Raw genomic sequence first — 22,910 nt, 5'->3', positions numbered from 1 at the left:
TGCACCCAGCGCAAGCCAGCAGTCTGCCTCCTCTTTCCAGTCAGTCATTGGGCTTCGCTGAGGTGTTTTGGCCCTGGGGAAGGAAATGGCAACCCACTCCAGGATTCTTGCCTGGAACATCCCATGGACTGAGGGGCCTGGTGGGCTACAGTCCATGGGGTCGCAAAGAGTCGGACACAGCTGAGCGACTGAGGTGTTATACAAAATTGCCTGTGGTGCCGCTGTGTTTGCATCTGCGTCCACACCATCATCCAATGAGCAGGAAGGATATAGTCCCACTCCTTCTCAGCCAGTATGTAATTGGAAGAGATTATTAGTGGTAACAAGAATTAGTATTGTAACAAGGAAAAGGAGTGTTTGAAGAATCAGTTAATGTTGGGGTCTGAGTAAATGGATCATATTGAGAAGTCTATAATTGATCATATGACAAATAGGGCCACCAGCACACATTATTGAGAAATAATCTATTTTAGAACTGAATGATAGATTATGGGTTTGTAGTGTGATTCAGTGCCAGTTTGAGATAATTATCTCTTGGCCTGTATACGTGAATATTATTGTTGGAACTAAGCTAATGGTGAAGGCATATGAGATAATCTTACATATAGAGGGTATGTGGTGGTCTTATAAATGTTAGTGCTTGTTATTATGATCGATGATATAAATAGTGAGGCTAGAGTGAAAGAGGAAATTTAATTTATTACTTTTATTTGGAGTTGCACCAATTATTTGGTTCCTAACACCAATGGATAAAAGTTTGAAAAAGCCATGCTGTTAGTCATGGGAGTATAGAACCAGCAATTCTTATATACTTTTGTGGTAAATAAGAAGGTATTGTCTTCTCTGACTAGATTCACAATCGAGTGTTTTTTTTTCTAAACTATGTATATAGTATAGGGGGCTTAGAATGATTTTTGGGTTTAAGGATAGGAGTAGAAGAGGTAGGATGGGTTATGATATGAGAGCATTTTCTCATTAAAAGATAGAGAGATACTGTTTATGTGGTGTGTGTATTTGCCTCACTGTGTTGTAATGAGTATATATAAAGAGTATAGGGCAGCAATTACTATATGAATTCCTATTAAAATAATTGCAATGTTTGATCACGAGAAGGATATTGCTACAGATAGCTCTCCAATCAAGTTAATAGTTGGGGTAGAGCTAGGTTTGTTTAACTTGCTGGTAATCATCAGGTTTCTATTAGTAGGAGGAATATTTGTAGGCTTTAGGCTAGGATTATTGTCTGGCAATGGACCTGGTAATTTGAATTTGCCAGGCAGAACAATACAGAGGATGTAAGACTATGGGCAATTATTAGGGCTGCGGCTCCTATACAACTTCAAGGTGTTCGGGTAAGGATAGCAAAGTGCTATGTGGCTGACAGAAGAGTATGCAGTGAGTGATTTTAGGTCTGTCTGGCATAAGCACATTGAGCTGGTTATAATTATGCCTCATAAGGACAATAGAATGAGTGGATACCCTATGAAGTCTGTTAGTGGGTTTCAAATTATTGTAATTTGTAATTCGTAGTATACCATTGCATCCAAAGTTTAGTAGTGCTGGCAGCATAGCCAGAACTATGAAGCCTGCAATAGGGGCCTCTTCATGTGCTTTAGGTAGTCAAAGGTGGAGGCCATAAGATGGTGTTTTTACTATAAAGGCAACTATGCATACTAACCCTATGAAACCGTTGGATCAAGAGTTGGATACTGATTGGGCTCAGCATTAGAATATTTTAAGGTCCTACTGTATTTTGAATGTTGGCAAGTATTCCTAAGAGGGGGAGAGACCTTACTAGGGTATAAAATAAATAGAGACCTGCATTAACATGTTCTGCTTGATTTCCTCTTTGGGTAATGATAATGAGTGTTGAAACTAGTGTTGCTCCAAATAGAATATATAAAAGAACTAATTTTATGGCAGTAAATGTTATAATTAAAGTAATTATAGTATGACTAGCAGTGATAATATTTTTTTTTTCTGGCAGAGATTCTTTTAATACTTGGTGTTGACTATTAGTATAAGGGGTCATAACCATGTAGTTAAAATCACTGGTGGTGTCCATAGGGAGTGGGAGAAAACTAGTGAGAAATTGAAGCTGTTATCATTGATTAAGGAGGAGTATGCTTGTGAGTCTAATTAGTAGGCTATGCGTGGTGGTGTTAATTCAGATTAACCTGGTGATCAGTTTAGTGGTATTCTTGCTGACCAAAATCTTGGCCTTCTCTGCCCGCTGAGCTGAATAAAAGAACATGGACACTGAGTCTAGAGGAAATATAAAGCTGGCTCCAATTCTCAGCTGGCAGAGAGAACCCAGCAGGCTCATGCCTCAAGACCTGTGCCTGCCCCCCTTGAGGGGTCTAGGGCCTCATAGAAGGAAGGGCTCACAGTCAGGAGGCAGTATGATAAACAAAGGGGATAGGGCTTTGATTTCTTCCTCTTGCATTTATTCACAGTCTCATCAGTTCAGTTCAGTTGCTCAGTCATGTCTGACTGATGATGGGAAAGACTGAAGGTGGGAGGAGAAGGGGACGACAGAGGATGAGTTGGCTGGATGGCCTCACCGACTCAATGGACATGGGTTTGAGTAAACTCCGGGAGTTGGTGATGGACAGGGAGGCCTGGTGTGCTGCAGTCCATGGGGTCGCGAAGAGTCAGACATGACTGAGCGACTGAACTGAACTGAAACCACTCCAGTAGATTCTTCCAAGTGTGTAGCCCACAGCGTTCTGCCTGAGGCAGTTGAGATCACACAGGTAAAACGTGTAACAGCTCACAGGGAGCTCAGGACTGTGGAACTGACAGCCCTTCCTGGGTAGCCACGACCCTGAGCAGTGATGAGAGCCTCGCCCCCTCCTGGTCCCAGGGGGAAGGATGCTGATCGGCCTGCTGGCCGGTCTAAGCCACTGCTGGGAGATCCCTGCCTGCCCTGACCACTGGAGCGGCCCAGGGGAGCCACCCTCTCGGGCCCGACCAAGCCCCTGCCCCAGACCCATCTGGAGAGTCCTTCCAGGCCGTCGTGATGGTAATCTTTGGTGGAAATCAGCAGAAAGGGAGTGAGGGCAGCTGGGACCTTCCTTCACCGAGGACATGGCATCGCCAGGTACACTGAGGTTACCCAGGTGGCGGGGAGGCCGTTTCAGATGGTGGTACATGGTGAAAAGGACATAGGACACGGGAAGGCAGGGGCTGATGGGCGGCGAGTCCAGAGCTAAGATGATCTCAATGGGGACCCAGGTTCCCCCTCCTACTGTCTAGGAGCTATCAAACTGAAGCCACTCCTCATGGTGAACCTTGAGGAAAATCAGAAAAGAAAAGAATACCTGCTTTCCAGCAGCCATCAGACTGCAGCCACTCCCCACTGTGATCCCTGAGGAAATTCAGGAAAGAGAAGACATGATGCTGGTCCCAGGTGGTAAGGTGTATATCAAAGGGGATGATTTCAGTGAGATGGCTGGTGCATCTTCCCACACATAGAAAAGTGCTAAATTCCTTAACTTTAGATGCTGACCCCTGGTTTTGAAGTCCTAAAAGATTGGTACTGAATAAAACAACTCTCAACAACTGTATTAAATATTATTATGTCTATACATATGAAATAGAGACTTTCCAAAGAACAACAAAGACAAATCTCAACGTTCAGCACACTGGCACCAGTGGTGGGCACTCCCCAAATGATGCAACTAGTGGAGCAGTTAGAACACTCATCACCCCTTTTCCCATAAGATTGTGGAATGCACGCTGACACTGGGGAATTGTTACGGGGAAGAACAAAATCTGACTCCATGTTGAATGTTTTCCTTTAACCTTTGCTTCCTGTTGGCCTGTTTGCTACAGGGATACTGTCCATACATAATGGCCTGCCTCAGGACACCCCGCCCCTCTGCCTTTGTCCAGGACCTGTCCACCTGTGGATGGCTACAGCAGGGAGAACGTAACACATCTTCCTCCGAGGCTGGCCATTCCAGATATTTGCCAGATTAATGGCCTTTTTACTGTATTTCCTCACCTCCCAGCTGTGTATTCTATAAAAGACAGTGGCATCCAGACCCTGACAAGATGGTTTCTTTGAGATATTAGTCTGCTATCTTCTCAGTCTGGCAGCTTTCCAAGTAAAGTCATATTCCTTGCCTCAGCACCTCGCCTCTGATTAATCAGCCTGTTGTGAGGCATGCAGAGTGAGCTTGGACTTGGTAACAACCCCACATGCCTTGCAGTCAAAAAATCAAAATATAAAATGGAAGCAATATTGTTACAAATTCAATAAAGACTCTGAAAATGGACCATATAAAAAGATCTGAAACCAAAAACCAGAAGGAACTCAGTGGTTGTCTGAAATATTTGGAAATGAGTTCGTGCCCCTCTTGCCCGTACCCCTTGAAGCCACACTGGACATTTAGGCCCTGTCCATTCAGGACACCCTCTCCAGACCCCAGCTGGAGGTGCTCTGCCCCCAATGCCCACCTGGGTCTCAGGAGGTTGCAGGGATACACCCTGGGGGGGTCTCTTCTCTGGTCCAGGGGAGCATCACACCAGCCACGCTGGCCCACTGCCCATAATAAATAAGGAGGATTGTCGGCACCTGGGTGAGTGATGCTGTGGGCACCTGGACTGCCTCGTCCTTTCGAGATTTGGTGTGAAGTCAACGCAGAAGGGGAACCAGCCAAGAGGGATCCAGGTAGCAGTAAACCCCTCTTCACAGGGACCCTGTGAAACCCAAGACTCACTCTGCCCACCCTGCTCTGACTTTTCGGAACTGGCCTTTATCATTCTCTGGGCATGAGGTGGGAAGGACAACCCAGTCTCTCTTCCACCTCCTGAGACCCAGGTGGACAGTGGGGGCAGCAGCCCTCCACCTGGGGTCTAGAGAGGGTTTCCTGAATGCACAGGGCCTAACCGTTCAGTGAGGCCGGCCCTCGTCCACAGTGCGCTGACCTGCTGCAGGGTCTCGGGTTCCCTGGCATCCAGCTCGCCCATCGCCAACCCCAGCTTGGTGTCTTGTGGTCCCTCACTGGTGGGCACCCAGCAGGTGAAAGCTGCATGCCCAGCGAGAAGGAGGAGAAGCCGGTGGGGCAGGGGTCCAGCATGGAGTGTCCAAGGCCCCTCTGCTCTCCCAGGAACACCCAGCCCCGCCTGCCGTGGGCTTTCTCCTCTTTAGTGTCTTTGTGGCTGATGTTGCCAAACACCTTCCTCTGGAAGAGAAGGCTCCATGACCATGGAAGGGGTGGAGGTGAGGAGGTGCTGTAGCCCTAAACCCAGAGAGCTTCAGAACTAACTTCCCTGAGCCCTGAACGTACTGCCTGTTACATCTGTACCAACCGAGGCCAAGATCCAGGCAGATTCTCTGTGGAAACAGTTTCCCGGTCCAACAGGCGAGCTCTGCCCTCACCGACTCACGCAGGGTCCCTGAGCCATTGAGGCCAAGCAGAGCCGCGCGCAGGTGAGGCTGGTACAGCCACAGGGCCGCCGTGGTCAGGATGGAGCGTGCAGCGGAGACAGCTGGCTGTCTGTCCCATGACTGCTGGTGTTCTGTGTGCCCGTGCAGGGCAATCCTGGTGAAAGGTGGGGCCTGGCCGCTGTCCTGGGGACAGGATGCGACCTCAGAGAGCTCCCATCCCCACTCCCCATCCCCCAGCTCTGCTTCAGAGCATGGATTGTGGCTTTTGGCAGCTCCCTGGGCTGGGAGGCTGTGTAAAGCATCAACCCCCTTGCTCAAGGTCAGCTGAGACCCCCAGCTCTGGGGTCACACACCATCTGTGCCACCATCCAGGTCATCCCACTTCTGTGAGGGAGGGCCTGTGTGGGGCTGTGGGTGATGGGGGATTTGGGGGTGTTGTGGGCTGGCCCCAGGAATCAGCTTTTTGAGGGGAGGGGAGGGAGAAGCTTTGACCTGCTCAGCCTTCCAGGGGATTCCAGTCCCAGCTCTGGTGGGAGGTGCAGGTGAGAAGCCTCTGCAGGTTTCTGGGTCCCCACCATTTTTCAGCTGAAGCCCCTCTGCCTGCACAACCCCTCACTCTCCCTCCCGTGGCCCCGGCCCGAAGCCACAGAAGATGGGGAGTTTACGTGGCTTCCCTTCCTGTAGGGAAACCAAGCCACAGACAAACACCTTCCTTTAAGAAAGCATAGAAACCGGAAAATAATAGTGGGTGGTTATCACTGACGTGGTTCATGTAGAGACGCTTCACAAGCCTGGCACATGGAGGGAACTGAGGGCCGTTGCCCCGAGTCCTGGACTTCGCACCTTCCGCCCCCGCCCCATGGCCCAGTCTCCCCTTGGTGTCTTCTGGTGGCCGGGCGGACTTCAGCCTCCTGAGCTCCTTCTGGAAGGACCAGGCCAGGGCAGAGGTCATTCACAGAGGGGAGGGTGTGGTCGACCTTAAGAATCCCATTGCCCCCACTCTGTGTCGGAGCTCAGTTCCGGGTCTGAGCAAGCGTGGCTTCCTGGTGCTGTCCCCACCCTCACTCACCCAGGGTGGGGGGGCTTTGTGTCCACCTTCTCCCCTCGTGCAGCCTGGCCACCCCGGGACCCGTGATGTGTGTGCATCTGCCCTGCTCACAGCGCACCCTGGGGCCCATCAGACTTCACTCATGACAGGGAAGTGTAAGGATGAACTTTTCCATGGTTAAGAATTTCAAGGTTGTGACAGCGTTGCCCAGAGCGAACGGGCACAGGTGTGAGGCCCATGCATAGAGAAGCTGCGGTGTGGGCTTCAAGGACCCTCCGTGTGGGGGTGGGATGGGGCCGGACAGGGATTTTCTTCAAACGCGGCTCCAGGCTCTCTTCTCGGCAGGGGTGACGACTGTGGGCACTGCCTGTCTGTGGAGGGGCCCTGGGGCTGTCCAGCTCAGCAGGAACGGCAGGGGTGGGAAGGGAGGTCGGCCTCCCTTAGCACCCCTGACCTCACACCCCCTCATCAGGGCAGCCCAGTGCCTAAACGGCCTCTTCCTCGTCTAGCTCTGAAGACCTGGAAGGTGTGGGGGCTGAAGGACATTCAGAAAACAAATTGTGTAAAGCAATTATCCTTCCATTAAAAAATAAAAAAAGATTAAGGAAAAAAACACAAAGGACAGCAAAGGTGTGGCTTTCGTTCTCAGCCAGCCTCTGCCAGATTCCGCCTGTGCTTACGCATCAGACCAAAATGCTGGTGCTCCCACCCCGTATCACAGTGAGGTTAGAGACACAGAGAGGTTGAGCATCTTGCCTCAGCTCACACAGCTGCTGGGGGCAGGGCTGAGAACTGGACCCCTGAGGTCGAATCTGGAGTCCAGATGCTGTGATGACCCGGAGGGAGTGGCAGAGACCAGATGGCCCATGCTGAGCCAGGCGCGCGCACACACACACACACACACACGTGCACGTGGCCTTCACCTTTGCGGCTACAGAAGTCAGAGGAAACCAGAGGGCAACCAGGAGAGGCCAAAGGAGAGCGAAGGCTATAAGGAGGAGAGGCCACAATTCCCAGGAGGCCAGGGAATTACCTTCTCTGGTGAGTCTGACTCCACTCTACATTCCTCTCCCTGGACCCAGGAACTGACTGTCCAGTGACCTAACTGACTTGGCTCCAGAATGATGCCTTCCCAGGGGTTCAGCTTCGACTGGACTCCACTGCTGTCAGTGATAAGGGGGGAATGAGTACATAGTCTGGGCTTCAGATTTGTTTGGAGAAAAAATTTATTAGAAGAGAAGTACTAATAAACCACGAAGGCAATTGGCATGAACATCTCCAGAACACTTAAGAAACCCTCTGCTGTTTATCTACCTCCTCTCCTGTCACGAAAGTGGAAGGTCTATTTAACAAGTAATTCTGTGCTTATCACACTCTTTCTTTAAAATATTTATTATCTATTTATTTATTCGGCTGTGCTGTGTCTTAGTTGCAGCCTGTGGGAGCTAGTTCCCCAATCAGGTATTGAACGTGGGTCTCTGCATTGGAGTCTTGGCAATTGGACCACTGGGAAGTCTCTCGTGATACTTCTGGGGATAGTAACGGGTCTCAGACCTCCTCTGAGGCCCCCTTAGAGCTGAGGCATGGGGTGGCTGCAGTAATCCTCCTGAGGCTAAGGTGTGGTTTGTTGGTCTTGACTCACTCACACTCCCTGCAAACATAGGGCTACTCCCCTGTGTGTGTCCTCTGGTGTCTGATGAGATGGGTCTTCTGACTGAAGTTTCGCCCACACTCCCCACAAATATAGGGCTTCTCCCCTGTGTGTGTCCTCTGGTGGGTGATGAGGATGGACTTCTGACTGAAGCTTCCCCCACACTCCCCGAAAACATATGGCTTCTCCCCTGTGTGTGTCCTCTGGTGGGTGATGAGGAGTGACTTCCGACTGAAGCTTCGCCCACACTCCCTGCAAACATAGGGCTTCTCCCCTGTGTGTGTCCTCTGGTGTCTGATGAAATCTGACTTCTGAATGAAGCTTCGCCCACACTCCCCGCAAACATAGGGCTTCTCCCCTGTGTGTGTCCTCTGGTGTCTGATGAGGACTGACTTCTGACTGAAGCTTCGCCCACACTCCCCGCAAACATAGGGCTTCTCCCCTGTGTGTGTCCTCTCGTGTGTGCTGAGACTTGACCTGTCCCTGGAGCCTTGCCCACACTCTCTGTACATGACTCTCATAATCCCTGAGATCCCTGTCCCTGTGAGCAATGGGCCTGTGTCCTCTGGATTCAGTTTCTGGCTTTTGCTGGGCTCTTCTGTCATTCTCTCATGCACCCCAGAACCCCCCATTTGTCCTCCGGGTGAGTAGGAAGAGGCCCTTGAAATCCTCTTCAGCCTTAGGCTTTTCAGCAATTGTTGGGGCCTGTCCTTGGCCTCCGGACTCTCAGGTTTGTCGCTCGGGCTGTGTGGATCTGAATATTGCTGATTTTGATTGCCTGGGCAGGGATCCTCTGGTTGGAGGAGGTCTCTTTCAGATGGGCTCAGGACGGTCTGAGAGGGGTGACTGCGTTTGATGTGTTGGCTGAGGAATTTCTGACTGGAGAAGGCCAGAGAGCAGGAGGCACATGGGTGGATCTTGGGCTTCGGTTCTGCTGAAAGAGGAAGCTTTTGGTCAGGTAGCTGGTTTGCCGTGGTCAGGCCCTCCCCACTAATCATTTAAGTGTTGAAAGTGCACGATTTGTCTCCCATCGAGTGTGTCTTTACAGTCCACGTTTCCGCTCCACTCTTATTCTCTACATCTACAGAAATCCAGGAAGTTGGTGACAGGGGCCTTTTCTCCATATCACCCAGATAGGGACCTTCCAGCAGAATCAGAGGCAGCGTCTCTCCTGATAGAGGTGGATCTGTAGTGACTTTCCCTGCGTGTAAGTGTCTGAAATGTCATGTCACAGTGGCCACAGATATTTATCCTACTGAGGGATAAGACTTGATGTCTTAGGTGGAATCTCCTTAATGGTTCCCTGTGAGGGGAAAGGGTCTATTAAGTTAGGGGCGCCTGGCCTGGAGCTCTCTGCATGTGGGAGGCAGCACAGGGGGTGGTTTCAGCAGGTGTGGGTAAATCTGACTTTGTGGCTCCTTGTTCAAAGAACAGCCTTTGTGCCAATCTCTGCAGGAAGTGGGTTTGAGACTGGACGAGACCGAGAGGCCCAGGTCCCACTGACTACAGGTCTCTGGCCCCTGCTGCCCCAATTGGTTCACAAATTGCTCCTCTCTCAGTTTCCCATAAATCATAAAATAAAGGCATATCCTTTCTCCAGCCTCACCAGTACTCATACCTCATTTATTTCATTCAGTCTTAGTCCATTTAACGTGCACTAGGAAGCCCTATTTAAAAATACATCTCCAGCCAGATTCTTCACATCCTCAGTCCAAAGCATCTTCAGACAGCCCACTCTCCCCTCATATCTGGCAATCAACTGACCTCTGAGGGGGCTCCCTGCTGATGCCTCGTCCCCAAGATGAACCAAAGCATCGTCTTAGCACAGAGAACATGCTGCTTGCAGCTGAAAGCCGCGCGGTTGTTCTGTTTCACCCAGGAGGACCCCTGGGGCCTGCACGTGGACACAGACCCTGAGGCTTCCGTGTCCCATCCAGCCCCTTTCTCTCCCTCTGTGCTTCCTCCTGCGACCCCTGGCATGGCCTCTCTTCCCGGCCTTGGGGCTGCAGCACTGGCTGCTTCCCTGCCCAGAATCCTTCCCCATGGGTGTTATCTCTGCACAGACCCTGCCCCACCGTCCTGCACCACACCCCACCCTCTGCTCACGCTGACCTGAGGCACGTTCCCTGCGCTGGTTTTCCTCAGAGCACCAGCCTCTGTCTGGTGTGAAGCCCCTGCTGCCCCAGGGCAGTGGTTCTGTCTGTTTCGGTGCGTGGAGCCCCGTCTGGCACAGAGTGTGAACTCACATGACAACAAGCTGGAACAGTAACTGAATGCACATCACTGTACATGTGTCGCTTAGAAATGGGAGGAAATGAGGAAGAAACAGGTAAAGGGCAGAGAGCTGGTAGGTGCTAGAAGTGTTGCTTTTTGCTTCTCAGCCTTTCAGCAGAAGGTGATGTTACACATTTTTTTTTGCATGAAATATTAAAAATTAGAACTAACATATTTAATGTAAAAATTTCTCCTAACAATCATATGAAAAGAATCAAATTCTGAGGCATTTTTATTGCAACTCAACTTCCTTTGGACTGGATTGTTCTCTGCTTTGAAATCGGACCACGGAGGCTCCCAGGATGGGGTGGGGTGCTGGAAGAGGGCTGACACTCACCTCTCCCGGTCGCGAGCTCACTCTTCCCCCTGCTGTTCCGCTTGATGCCAAGGTCCTGACCATACTCGTCCCCGTACCAGACCAGCAGCTCACAGCCCGGCCTGACCACCTGGCAGGTTCGGTAGAAGATCTGCCCGTGATACTGGAAGGCCACCAGGTTCTGCTCCTCGTCGTCGCGGGCACAGTTCACATACCTGGGGTCGAGGCCGGGAAAGGGAAAGAAACCTCAGGAGATGAGTGCCCTCCACTCTCCGACCATGCCCAGCTCCTTGCCTTCCGCCTCTGAGGCCGCCCCTCATGTGGACCTTCTGTTCACACCTTCGACCAGGCCATGTGAATACCCATGCTTTTCTCTCCTTACCGAATTAGCCATTTTCCGGAGCCCAGTTCCAGACGCATCTCCACCTGGACTGTCTGTGAGGCTGGTGACCTCCAGCTCCTCTAAACTCTGAATTAAGTTCTCTTTCATCCACAGGACTTGGTGCTCCTTGGCTAGCATGCAGCCCTCAGCACTCACCCCAGCCTGCCTTCTCTCCCGAGGCTTTCTCCCATCTCCCCACGTGTATCCAGGGTCCTATCCGCTTGCCCACCCCCTCCACAGAAACTTGGAGAGAGCTCAAATATAGCTTGAGACACAGAACAGTAATAGTTTGTTCACTGTCTGCCTGCCCTGATGAAAGGAGAGGCCCTCAGAGAATGACCCTGCTCAGGGCCATGCTGCCCCCCATTCCTTTTGAGGCCTCAGGGCCCACTTGTCACTGGAACCAAGCCTGAGGAGGTTGTTGCCCACAAACAGTCAAGGTCTCCTGTGTTAGGTTATCCTGGTTCTGTGCAGTTATTCAAAGATAGAAGAAATAAGGTTACTGTTCCTAAAATCAATTGGCTAATGTCTGTTTGCAGTATGTTCTCCAAAAGGACATGGGTTGTGTGATCTGCTTCAGTAACGAAGTGCACTGTCTAAACCGAAACATAAAATGCATGGTAAATGTCCATTAAGTGAGTTAAAGTGTCCCTGGTGAATCTAGACTCCTCAAGTTGTTTTCAAGTCCACCAGTTTTGTTCAGCATATAGACTTGTATCTTGACGGCACATGCCATATTTTTATTTCCTTCTTTCTAGTGTCTTTTGAAATGAAAGAGCATGATATGGAGGGAAAAGAGGAAGGAAGATGTGAAAGCTGTTGAGGGAGCCGGGTTGAGAAGGAAAGGGGCGTGGGATGGAGGGAGTCTCAATGTCTACACACTGCAGACTCACTGCACTCACCTCATCCAGTTGGCCCAAGACGTGTCCTTTCCATCCACATACTCGTAGCAGTTCCTCCTTTTGGTGATCTGAGTGTCAGAAAAAGAGATACAAGCTTCCCTCTTTCTTTTATTTGTTTTTTGGTAGGAAGCAATAGAAGAGCTATTTCCCTGTGTAGTCATTGGTGCTTTTCAGCCTGCATGGATTCACCTGCCGGTCGGATCACACGGTAAGCCCCTTACTCATCATTCCAAGTCTGAGTCTCTTGGTTCATTGAAGGCAAGGGCTCCACAAGGGAGGAGTCACTTCTGTGTGTCTGTACTACTGTGTTCCCACCTCTCCTCAGACCTTTAGATAGAGGTCCTGTGTGTGTGTACACTGTGGTCCCACCTCTCCTCTGACCTTTAGATAGAGGTCTTGTGAGTGTGAACCAAGGTGTTCCCACCTCTCCTCTGACCTTTAGATAGCAGTCCTGTGAGTGTGTACCAAGGTATTCCCACCTCTCATCTGACCTTTAGATAGAGGTCCTGTGAGTATGAACCAAGGTATTCCTACCTCTCATCTGACCTTTAGATAGAGGTCCTGTGAGTGTGAACCAAGGTGTTCCACCTCTCCTCTGACCTTTAGATAGAAGTCCTGTGAGTGTGTACCAAGGTGTTCCCATCTCTCTTCTGACCTTTAGATAGAGGTCCTGAGTGTCTGTACACTGTGGTCCCACCTCTCCTCTGATCTTTAGATAAAGGTCCTGTGTATCTGTACATAGCGTTTCCACCTCTCCTCTGACCCTTAGATAGAGGTACCTAGTGTCTGTACACTGTGGTCCCACCTCTCCTCTGACCTTTAGATAGAAGTCCTGAGTGTCTGTACACTGTGGTCCCACCTCTCCTCTGACGTTTAGATAGAGGTCCTGAGTGTCTGTACACTGTGTTCCCACCTCTCCTCTGACCTTTAGAGAGAGGTCCTGAGTGTCTGTACACTGTGTTCCCACCTCTGCTCTGACCTTTAGATGGAGGTCCTGAGTGTCTGTACACTGTGGTCCCACCTCTCCTCTGACCTTTAGATGGAAATCCTGTGTTCACGCCCAGGGCACACAGTACACAGGGCTGACCGTGTCACTGCCGACAGTGTTATCACCATCTGTGTCCTTGCATGTAGACATGAAGTACCCCCACCACATAGAAGCCATTAGAGGCCAGAGGACCGGGAAACGGGTGCTTCTCACCAGCCAGGCATATCCACTGTTGGCGGCCTCTTCATCGTCTGTGATCTGGCCCTCATAGGGGCCAAAGTGCAGACCCAGCGGCAGATCGGATGCCTCGTTCCACACTCCAAGCCCAGCGTCAGGGATGCCCGACAGTCTGATGCTTAACCCAGGGGGCAGAGTGAGGGCTGAGCGATTGGCATGCCCCTTTTCCACTGCACAGTCCTTTACAAAGGTTGGGGGCCCATGGGCAGCACAGCTGTCGATGAAGAAGTTCTGACACTCCTCACAATCTGGAGGTGAGAACAGGGATGAAAGGAGGTATAGTGATGTTGCTGGTCATAACGTCCTTCAGAAAGAACTGGGGCATTCATGGCATTTGGCCTCGATCCTGCACCCCAAGTCATAGAGGAAGGGGATGGACGGGGGACCAAATGGTGAGGTGAGGTTAGTGGACTAAGGCCTCGTAGCCCCTTCTCCGTGACTGGGCCAGCGGGGTCACTCACAGAGGTAGTCATCATCCTGGGGCTCGCTGACCTCTTGGTACACATGGCCCTTTCTTTCTCGTAGACAGTACCTCTTCACTCCAGTCTCCTTTCTTCTGAGTTCTAAGATAGAGAACAGAAGCTAAGCAAGGCTGGTGGGGTATGGGGAGTTAGCCCCTCTTTTACCGGAAAGTATGAGATCTCCTACCTGTCCATCTATACACTTTGTTAAAACTTTCTTACGTATATTTTTCAAACTTTTACTTTTGTAATTTTATGCTTTAATGTTACATTATTTATTTCTTGGCCACACTGCATGGCTTGTGGGAACTTAGTTCCCTGACCAGGAATGGAACCCACACCTCCTGCAGTGGAAGCGTGGAGCCTTAACCACTTCACCAGCAGGAAGTCCCTTCTCTATATTTTGTTTCTTTTCCCTTTAACTACAGATTCAGGATACTGAGGCTCCACTGACCACAGATGCCCAGTTCAGTGATAGCTTCCTGCACTTCCCCTTAGTAGGTTTAACTTCCCAACCTTCCTACTTAGGAAAGAGTTCACCGACACATCTACTCAGAAAATATATGTTAAGGGCACATGACACGTTAAGGGCACATGAGCAGAGTTCTGGGCATAAACACTAATAATGCTCGGTTCCCATTATCACAGCTGGGTTTATCGAACTACTTGTAGGTGTCAGACTTTTGCATTTAATGTGAGGCTTTCAAGCACTGTATGAGTTATGTATCCTTATCCTCACTTTACAGATAGCAATCAGGAACTCAGAAAATGTATAAGATTTTCCCAAGGCCCCAGTGCTAACTTCATGTCTCAGATCAGTCCACCTTAAACCCCGCCTACCCAAAGTCCATGCCACACACCTAGGCCATACTTATTAGTTTTTCTACAGGGATTAGCGGAACTAATTAGAGGAACTCCCCAAATTTTCTCTTACCGACTTTATGTCTGGGGTGCTGTCCAGGGGTTCTTGCTTTTCTGTGATGGGGCACTGGTTTCTGAGCCTGCTTGGAGCCACTTGTCTTTAGCGATTTTGCTGCTCCTGGCAATTCCTTCAAACTAGATTCCTTACTTAATGGTGCCCTGGACATTCTCTTCCATGTGAGTAAAAGACAACATGCATTTCTTTAGTTCTTTAGGACTTTATGAAGTGTTTTCACATGTATGACTTTAGTTAATACTTTGACAGTTCTTGGAAATACCTGATTTGGGGGTGGGGGTGGTCTGAACATTGGAGTGTAACAAAAGGACCTAGATGGATAGTGAATCAAAACTAGAATTCATATCTTAAGGTTCTTCCCCTGCAACTTTCAGCATAAAAGTGAGAGCAAGGCACGGAGAATAGCTGGAGGTCAGGGAAAGAGGAGGGTAACGGCTGGTAGTGAGATCCGGGGGTTTATATTAATTAGTGGCCCTTTGATGGACAAGGAAGTATGAAAAATTACAGAGGGGACAAACCACATCTGGAAAATAAGGTGACAACGCAGTGAGATTAAGAAGAGAAAAGACGATCGGCAGAAACACATTTAGGCAATAAAGAAAATGAGATGAAAGTTGCAGGTTGCCATGTCCTAGAGACAATGTTTGGAATTAAAGTAGCTGGTCTCATCAGTTCTCCTTGAACAAGGCTGTATGACTAGCTGATTCTCCTCAGTTTCCTGATCCATGAATTGGTATACAGGCTAATTCTTAATATTATAGTGGACATGAAATTTAATAACCATCAACAAATTGTTGTGTGAGCTATTTAATACAGTAAGAACGTGAGCGTACATCCCTGGTATCAATTTATTCCCTAAACTGCATCTATATTTGAAGTCTAACTCACAGATACTATCTTCAGCATTCTTTGACCTTTCTACTCCTAGATGAATGCTTAAATGTGGAGTCACTCATTCACAAAACATTCAGGGTTCCTCAGGGGCTTTGAGCTGGGCCTGGACTTTTGAGAATGAATGGGTGTGTGCTAGCCTCCCAAAGCTCACAACACAGGGGCAGGCTGAACACATGATTCCAAACAGGAGAGTTGCCTATTAGAGCTCAGAGGAGGAGCTGTTACTCCCTCCTGCAAGAAGGAGCATTTGAAATGATGCCCAGATATGAGTTTCTACTCAAAAGTGGGTAATCTATGTGACGTCCTTCTGTTATTTTCTTATTTGTTGCTTTTCAGTCATGAACCTGAGGCTCATCAGGGTTGCGAGTTGCTTCCTCTTATTGGAGTGGGAGGCTCTGAGGTAGGGATCCTGTCTCCTTCTTCATCTTGGACTGTCCACTGTACAAACTGCCCAGCATGTCCTTAAGCTTCCCTTAGTCAGATGTCTTAGCATATCCCTCCGTAGCACAGCACAAAAGAACTGAGGTTGAAAACATCTCTCAGATGAGTGATATAAAGATGTATGAATAAGCTTCATAGAACTATGGAAGTTTTAATCAGTTTGTAAGGGGTTTAGAGAAGGTGCACTGGTTTAGATTGCACTACCAATGATACTGTGATCTCAGGCATATAATCAAATGTTTTTTACCTCATTTTTTGGATGTATAATGGTGATAGCTATATACCTACTTATAGGTACTGTAGGACTGATTTAAGGTTTAAGTAAGTTTATTCACATAAAATGCTTAAAGTCTGAAATATTATGAAAATAGTGTAACAACAGAACTGCCTACTACTGCTGTTGTTCTTACTAACTGTAAAGGTGGTGATGGTATCAGACAGTGTGCTAAAGATTCAGGGCAGGAAGGCAGCCGTCTCCAGGATCTCTGTGTTTTCTCCTATTCTCACCTGTGACTGGATCCATGAGGAGGACATTTTGGCAACAGGATTTGGGAAATTCTCACCTTCTGGTGTTTACTGTGCTCCACTCTGAAGGCCATCGAAGAAGGTTTACCTAAAAAATGGTGAGAATCAGTGTTTTGGTTGGTAAATGTTTCCAAACTCTGGGTATTCTAACTAAGGACACATAATTCTAAGTCAGAGAGTGACAAAGACAATGATTACCAAAGGACGAATGGAAGATGATTTCTGTATCATCAACTTCTGTGCTTCCACTGGGACCATTACATAATTTTCTTAAAATTTAAAAAAAAAAATATGAAACTTCATCTGTGCCTCATCTGATGTTCATAAACTATCTAATAAATTTAGTAGCCTTTCATGACAAAAGTACTCAACACTGTAGAAATAGAAGGAAGTTACTGCAATATAATAAAGGTCATATATTGAAAGTCTACCTCTAACATCCTAGTCATCAGTGAAAAGCTGAAAACTTCTACGATCAAGAAAAACAGGCAAGGATGCCTGATATCTACATTTCTGTTCACCATAATATTAGAACTCCTAGCCAGGGCTTTAGGTTAGAAATGGAAACAAAAGGCTTCCATTTGGAAAGAAAGAAGTAAAATTATGCCTGTTCACAGGGGCATGGTTTTATGTGCAGAAAAATCTTTAAATCCACACAAATCCTGCACAGAAAGTTGCACAGTACAAAATCAACATTCAAATATCTTTCCATGCATGAAGAATGACCATTCCAGAAAGGAAAGTAAGAAAACAATCCTATTTATTTTTTATTTTTTTAAAGCTATACTGAACAGCTAAATTAAAAAACAATATATTTATTTTTATTTATTTGTTTGTGCCAGGTCTTTGTTGTGGCATTTGGGATCTAGTTCCCTGACTAGGGACTGAACCCAACTTCTCTGCACTGGGAGTGTGGAGTCTTAGCCACTGGACAAATAATCTTATTTATAATAGCATTGAAAAGAATGAAGTAATTAGGAGTAAACTTAAGGAGATGAAAGACTTATATGTTGAAAACTACAAAATATTGCTGAAAGGAATCTGACATAAATAAATAGATAGGTGTCTCATGTTTATGGATTTGGAGGCTTAATATTATTAAGCTGTTCATACTACCGAAAGCAATTTAAAGATTCAATGCAATTCCTATTAAAATCCCAATGGAAGTTTTTTCAGATATAGAAAATCCATCCAACAGTTAACACGGAATCTCAGAGCACCCCAAATAGGCAAAGCAATCTTAGAAAGAACAGCAAAGCTGGAGGCCTCTGATTTCCGAATATACCACAAAGGTACAGTAACCAAAAGAGTGTAGATTTGGCAAAAAATGTGTGCTTAGTCGCTCAATCTTCTTGACTTTTTGTGACCTTTTGGACTGTAGCCCACCAGGCTCCTCTGTCCAGGGGATTTCTCAGGCAAGAACACTGGACAGGGTTGCCATTTCATTCTCCAGGGTATATTCTTAACCCATGGAGTGTACCCGCATCTCCTGGGTCTCCTGCATTGAAGGGAGATTCTTCACCTGCTGAGCCACTGAGGAAGCTGGCTGGCATAAAGACAGATATGTCAATCAATGGAACAGTATAGACAGCCAGAAATACTCTTGGATACATGGCCTAATGATATTCATCTAGGGTTTCAAGATAATGGGGAAAGTTTAATCCCTGTAAAGAAAGGTGCTGGGCAAACAAAATAACCATATGCAAAATAATGAACATCTTACATCTTGAAGAAAAATCAATTCAGAATGGATTAAAGACCTAAATGCAAGACTTGATAAGACTCTTAGAAGACAACAAGGGTGAAGCTTCAGGACATTGAAACAGCAATGATTTCTTAGATATGTTACCAAGTGCACAAGTATTAGTAACAAAGTAAAAATAGACAAATGAGATTAATCTTAAAACCTCTGTGCAGCAAAGGACACTGAACAGAGTTGAAAAGGCCACCTATAGGATGGTAGAAAATATTTGTAAAATATGCATCTGATAAGGGGTTAATAAGCATACACCAGTATGAAGGCTAACTTTAAGCCAGGAAGAGACCCTGATGGACCATGATGGAACCTTGATATCAACTTTCCATGCTCCTGCATTGTAAGAAAACAAATTTCTCTGTTTTAAGGAATGCAGTCTTCTTTGTTATGGCAGTCTGGGCTGACTAACAGTGAGAGAAGGAATTGAATAGACATTTTCCAGAGAAAATACACAAATGGCCGACAAACATATGAAAAGATGCTCAATATTACTAATCAATAGGGAAATACAAATTGAAACCTTCTGTGATGGGCAATGTGTATAAGAAGACAATAGCAAGTTTGGGAAGGATATGGATAAATTGGAACCCTTATACACTATTGTTGGCAATTTGAAATGTTGCAAGCTTTCTAGAAAACAGTATGGAGTTTACACAGAAAGTTAGAACTGCTGTTTGATCTAGCAATCCCACTCAAGAGTGTATTTCCATAAAAAATTTAAAGCAAGATATTGAATAAATAGTGGGCACATGTATGGTCACTGCCTCATTATTCCCAATGGGCAAGATGTGTAAGAAATGTAAATGTTCATTGGTGGATAAAAGATAATGGTTATATATAAGATATATGTTATAGCTCTTATATCCACATGCACACAATGGAATGTTTTGAAGCCTTAAAAAAGAATTCTGTCCTATGCTATATCATGGATGGGCCTTGATGATATTATACTATGTGAAATGAACCAATCAAAAAAGACAAATATTGCCTGATTCCACTTCTATGAGGTATCTAAATGAATCAAATCCATGGAAACAGAAAATAAAATCGTGGTTGCCAAGGGCTGTGAGGAGGAACAGTTGGAGAATTGTTACTCAGTGGGTTAGGACTTCAGTCACGCAAGATGTAACATTTCTACAGATTTGTTGTATAGCAATGTGTATATATATCCCTGGTGGCTCAGCAGTAAAAAATCCACCTGCAATGCAGGAGATGCAACAGAGGCAGGCTCAGTCCCTGGGTTGGGAAGATCACCTGGAGCAGGAAATGGCAACCCACTCCAGGATTCTTGCCTAGAGAATCCCACGGACAGAGGAGCCTGGTGGGCTACAGTCTATGGGTAGGCAGAGTCAGACATGACTGAGCCATTAGCACTATGGCAACTAACACTAACGTGCACATAGTTACCAACAGTGTGCCATACACTCAGAAATTGTTAAAAAGGTAAATAAAGACGTGCAGGCGTATGGTGAACCGAGGAGTATGTATTCCCTATGAAGAATCTCTCTTCATGTAAAAACCTTTGCAGACAACCAAATATTTATTTTCATGTCCCTTTCCCTAGTTTTAATAGCCTCAGGGAACAGAGGGACTTCCCTGGTGCACAGTGGATGAGAATCTGCCTGCCAATGCAGAGGACACAGGTTCGATGGCTGGTCCAGGAAGATTCCACTTTCTGCGGGGCAGCTAAGCCTGTGTGTCACAAGCTACAGAGCCTGTACATGCTCTGCAACGAGAAGACACTGACCTCAACCAGAGAAAGCCCATGGACAGCAATGAAGACCCATTGCAGCCAAAACTAAATAAATAATTCTTAAAAATCTGGGAGAACAGAAATCCATAGATGGAGAATCATAGAACTGTCTAAATTGTTTTCTGCATTCTAGGCAGATTAACTTTTCTAAACTAATTCAGCAGCAGAAGAGAAGGTGAGCTGCTCACTTCCACTTTATAATAAGAAGTGTACTTCATTTTATTTACCTGATGCCATCTCTGGTCAGTGAAATGTGGGAAAGATCATGGAGAAAAATAGTTCTCTCCAACGTTTCCCAGAATCAAAATAATTAGTTTAACCTTAGGGTAAAAAGATCATGGGTTTTCTTTTATATACATACATAAATAATCTTGACATAATATGATAATCATTTCCTCATCGAAGAGGTTTAATCCAATAACCAATGAGATTAGTATTAAATCTGTTTAGTGAATTTATTTCTAAGGTTTCTTTAACTGCCTTTCACTAAGAATGTTTAGCAAAAACAATTCTTTGTAAAAAGAATGATAAATTTTAACCATAAAACTTTTGAGAATTACACTGGAAAACCTATACATTCATCTTCATTCAGACTTATATAAATATTCAGCCACAACCACTTCAGAATGCTGAAAATTATGTTTTCTTTGCTAATGGCTGAGATGTAGTGAGACCTAAGCCCAGGCTGGTTTCAGGAAGACACCTCCACATCCTCCTGGCCTCTCACCTTGCTGCCTTGGTGTCCATTCTTCATCAGAATCCTCAGTGTCATCTACCTGGGGCTTGATGACCTGCCTGCGGTGATGCATGAAATCCGGTCGAGTGGCTTTGAAACCTGGAAAGAAGCAAAATATTTGTCCTAAGAAGGAGAAACAAAGCATAGAAGCAATGGGAAGTGTCACAAAGTCAGGGAATCAGTGGGATGGACTGGGGGAATCTAGAATAAGGCAAGAGGTGAGCTCTGCACTGCAAGGTCAACCTCCCTTTGGTACAAAACTGTAAACATTTCCTCCAGGTTAGTCTCCACACAAAAGGGAACTGTGAGCAGATGAAGCACCTAAGAGCCAGCAAGTGAACACTGAGGGTGAAGACCTGTTTCATGTTTCCCAGGCTCACAGGCACCCAGCACTTCCTGTTACCTATAGCAATCAGCGCTTCGTAGTTTCTTTTCATATTCCTATATCGGATTTTTTCCCATTCTCCCATCTCTTCCCATTGTTCCTTGGAGAAGTATACGGAGATGTCTTTGAAAGCATCTTTGGCCTAAGGAAAATAATAGATTTCATCAGTGATTTACTAATCTAAGTCAGACCTTAGAGCTGGGCCTTCTCCTCCACCTTTTGTGCAGGGAGTAGCCTGAAGCTACTGGATGGTCTGTGTGAGACAGGGATGAAGGCTTTCCTTCCCGACTGTGTCCTGCCTAACTGAACAAACACTGAGCATTTTCCTAACTCTCCCTGGACACAGGGCAGTTGACGAAGCTAGTGTCCTGTTTTGCCCCACTCCACCCCACCATCTCAGACAGGACCAGGTATGCCCATCCTGTGTACAGTCACAGGGGAGTTCACTCAGTTGCCTGGGCAAGCAGTCTGTGGTGCTTCAGGGACCAGCGCCGTGTCCTTCCTATAGAGCTGGCTTAGAGCTCAGCTTTGCTGCCTCCAACTCTCACCGTGGGCTTCCACTCTCTTGTCCCAGCATCTGCCTCAGTGCTCTCCTCTGGAGACCTGTTCGGCCTCATGGCCATTGGAGTGCTCAAGGCCAAGGTGCCTGTGGAAGAAGCAGGTGCTGAGATAGCCCAGAGCAGTGTCCAGAGCCTGGTCTGTCTTCCTTGGGTGGAGTGTACAGGGCAGGAAGGTGAGGGGAAAGTCAGGGTGAGGGTATTGTTGGGATGGACGGATCCTGACTAGATATGACAGATCAGCCTAATGTGAACTAGATTTGGTTTCTTTGGTTCCCTACAATTCAGCCCCTCTGAGGGAAGGCACTGGGAGGGATGTGTCTGTGGGAGACGGAGGGATTTTTAATGAGACCCGGAAACCCCTAACTGCTGGACTGGGGTCAGGGTGAAATCAGGGCTCTGTTCCGGTGCAGCGGAGGGAATGTTTCTCCAAGAAGGGTTTTGAGGATCTCCTCCTGCAGACTCAGAAAAATCTGGGCATAACGTAGGTTCTACGTCTAAGGGACAAGTCGCTTGGCTTGAGGAGATCTGGGTCCCACAGGCTGAAGTAACTGGGGTCCTCAGACAGACGGGACTGGGGATCTTTTGTCTGATGTAGAATGTGCAGGGTGAGAAAACTTGGGATCTGTGAGGCTGAGGACATCGGGGGTTTCTTATTAAGGGACTTTATGTCTCCAACAGGCAGGACAGTTAGGGTCTTGAGGAGGAAGAGTTTTAAGAGCTCCCAGTCGGAGGTATTCACGGTCTCCGAGGGTGAGGAAATTTGGTCTCTCTGCGGGTGGTACTTTTAGGGTGCCTCAGGCTGAGGGGAACTGGGGTTAATCTAGGTATTTGAGGGTCGCAGCACTAAGGGATTCGCAGTTTCTCTGGGTGGAAGGGACTTGTAATCCCTGAAGCTGACGAGACCAAGCCCCCTTCAGATTAGGACTCAGGTTGCTCAAAGTTGACAGGATTTCGGGCCTCCCACCCTAGAATTTGAAACCATCAGGCTAAGGGTTTATGAGGGCTGCGCAGGGTGCGTTTCCGTCAGCCTCCCCGCTGTCCCGCCACGCTGCCCACCCTGTCCCCAGGAGCGCTAGAGGTTCAGCGAAGTCCAGTCCTTCGGCGCTGAGGTGAAGTGAAGGGCCAGCAGCCTGCCTATACCCTGTCAGGCACAAGCGACCAATCGGCGTTGTGACTGAGGCAGTCTGGCCAATAGGCGCTCGGAGGGTGGGGAGCGCGATGGATGCCCCGCCCCACCGCTCGGGGATTGGCTGCTCTGTGGGCGTG

At 47.4% G+C, this 22,910-nt stretch overlaps 1 protein-coding gene across 1 annotated transcript; it reads right to left on the bottom strand.

Moving 5' to 3' along the window:
- Positions 1-4,892: 4,892 nt before the first annotated feature.
- Positions 4,893-21,701, bottom strand: LOC122675841 (probable histone-lysine N-methyltransferase PRDM7). Its single transcript, XM_043874971.1, has 14 exons — positions 21,633-21,701; positions 21,103-21,226; positions 20,691-20,798; positions 16,493-16,542; positions 14,592-14,748; positions 13,658-13,759; positions 13,173-13,444; positions 11,972-12,039; positions 10,709-10,902; positions 8,928-9,031; positions 7,213-7,272; positions 6,162-6,320; positions 5,390-5,581; positions 4,893-5,192 (listed from the first exon to the last, which is right to left on the bottom strand). Exons 1-14 carry the CDS (start codon positions 21,699-21,701, stop codon positions 4,893-4,895), a joined length of 1,959 nt encoding a protein of 652 aa, XP_043730906.1.
- Positions 21,702-22,910: the final 1,209 nt, after the last annotated feature.

The sequence above is a fragment of the Cervus elaphus genome, chromosome 19 (genome assembly GCF_910594005.1).
Source record: "Cervus elaphus chromosome 19, mCerEla1.1, whole genome shotgun sequence".
NCBI classification, from domain to species: domain Eukaryota; kingdom Metazoa; phylum Chordata; class Mammalia; order Artiodactyla; family Cervidae; genus Cervus; species Cervus elaphus.
This window is presented reverse-complemented; position numbering and strand designations above follow the sequence as displayed.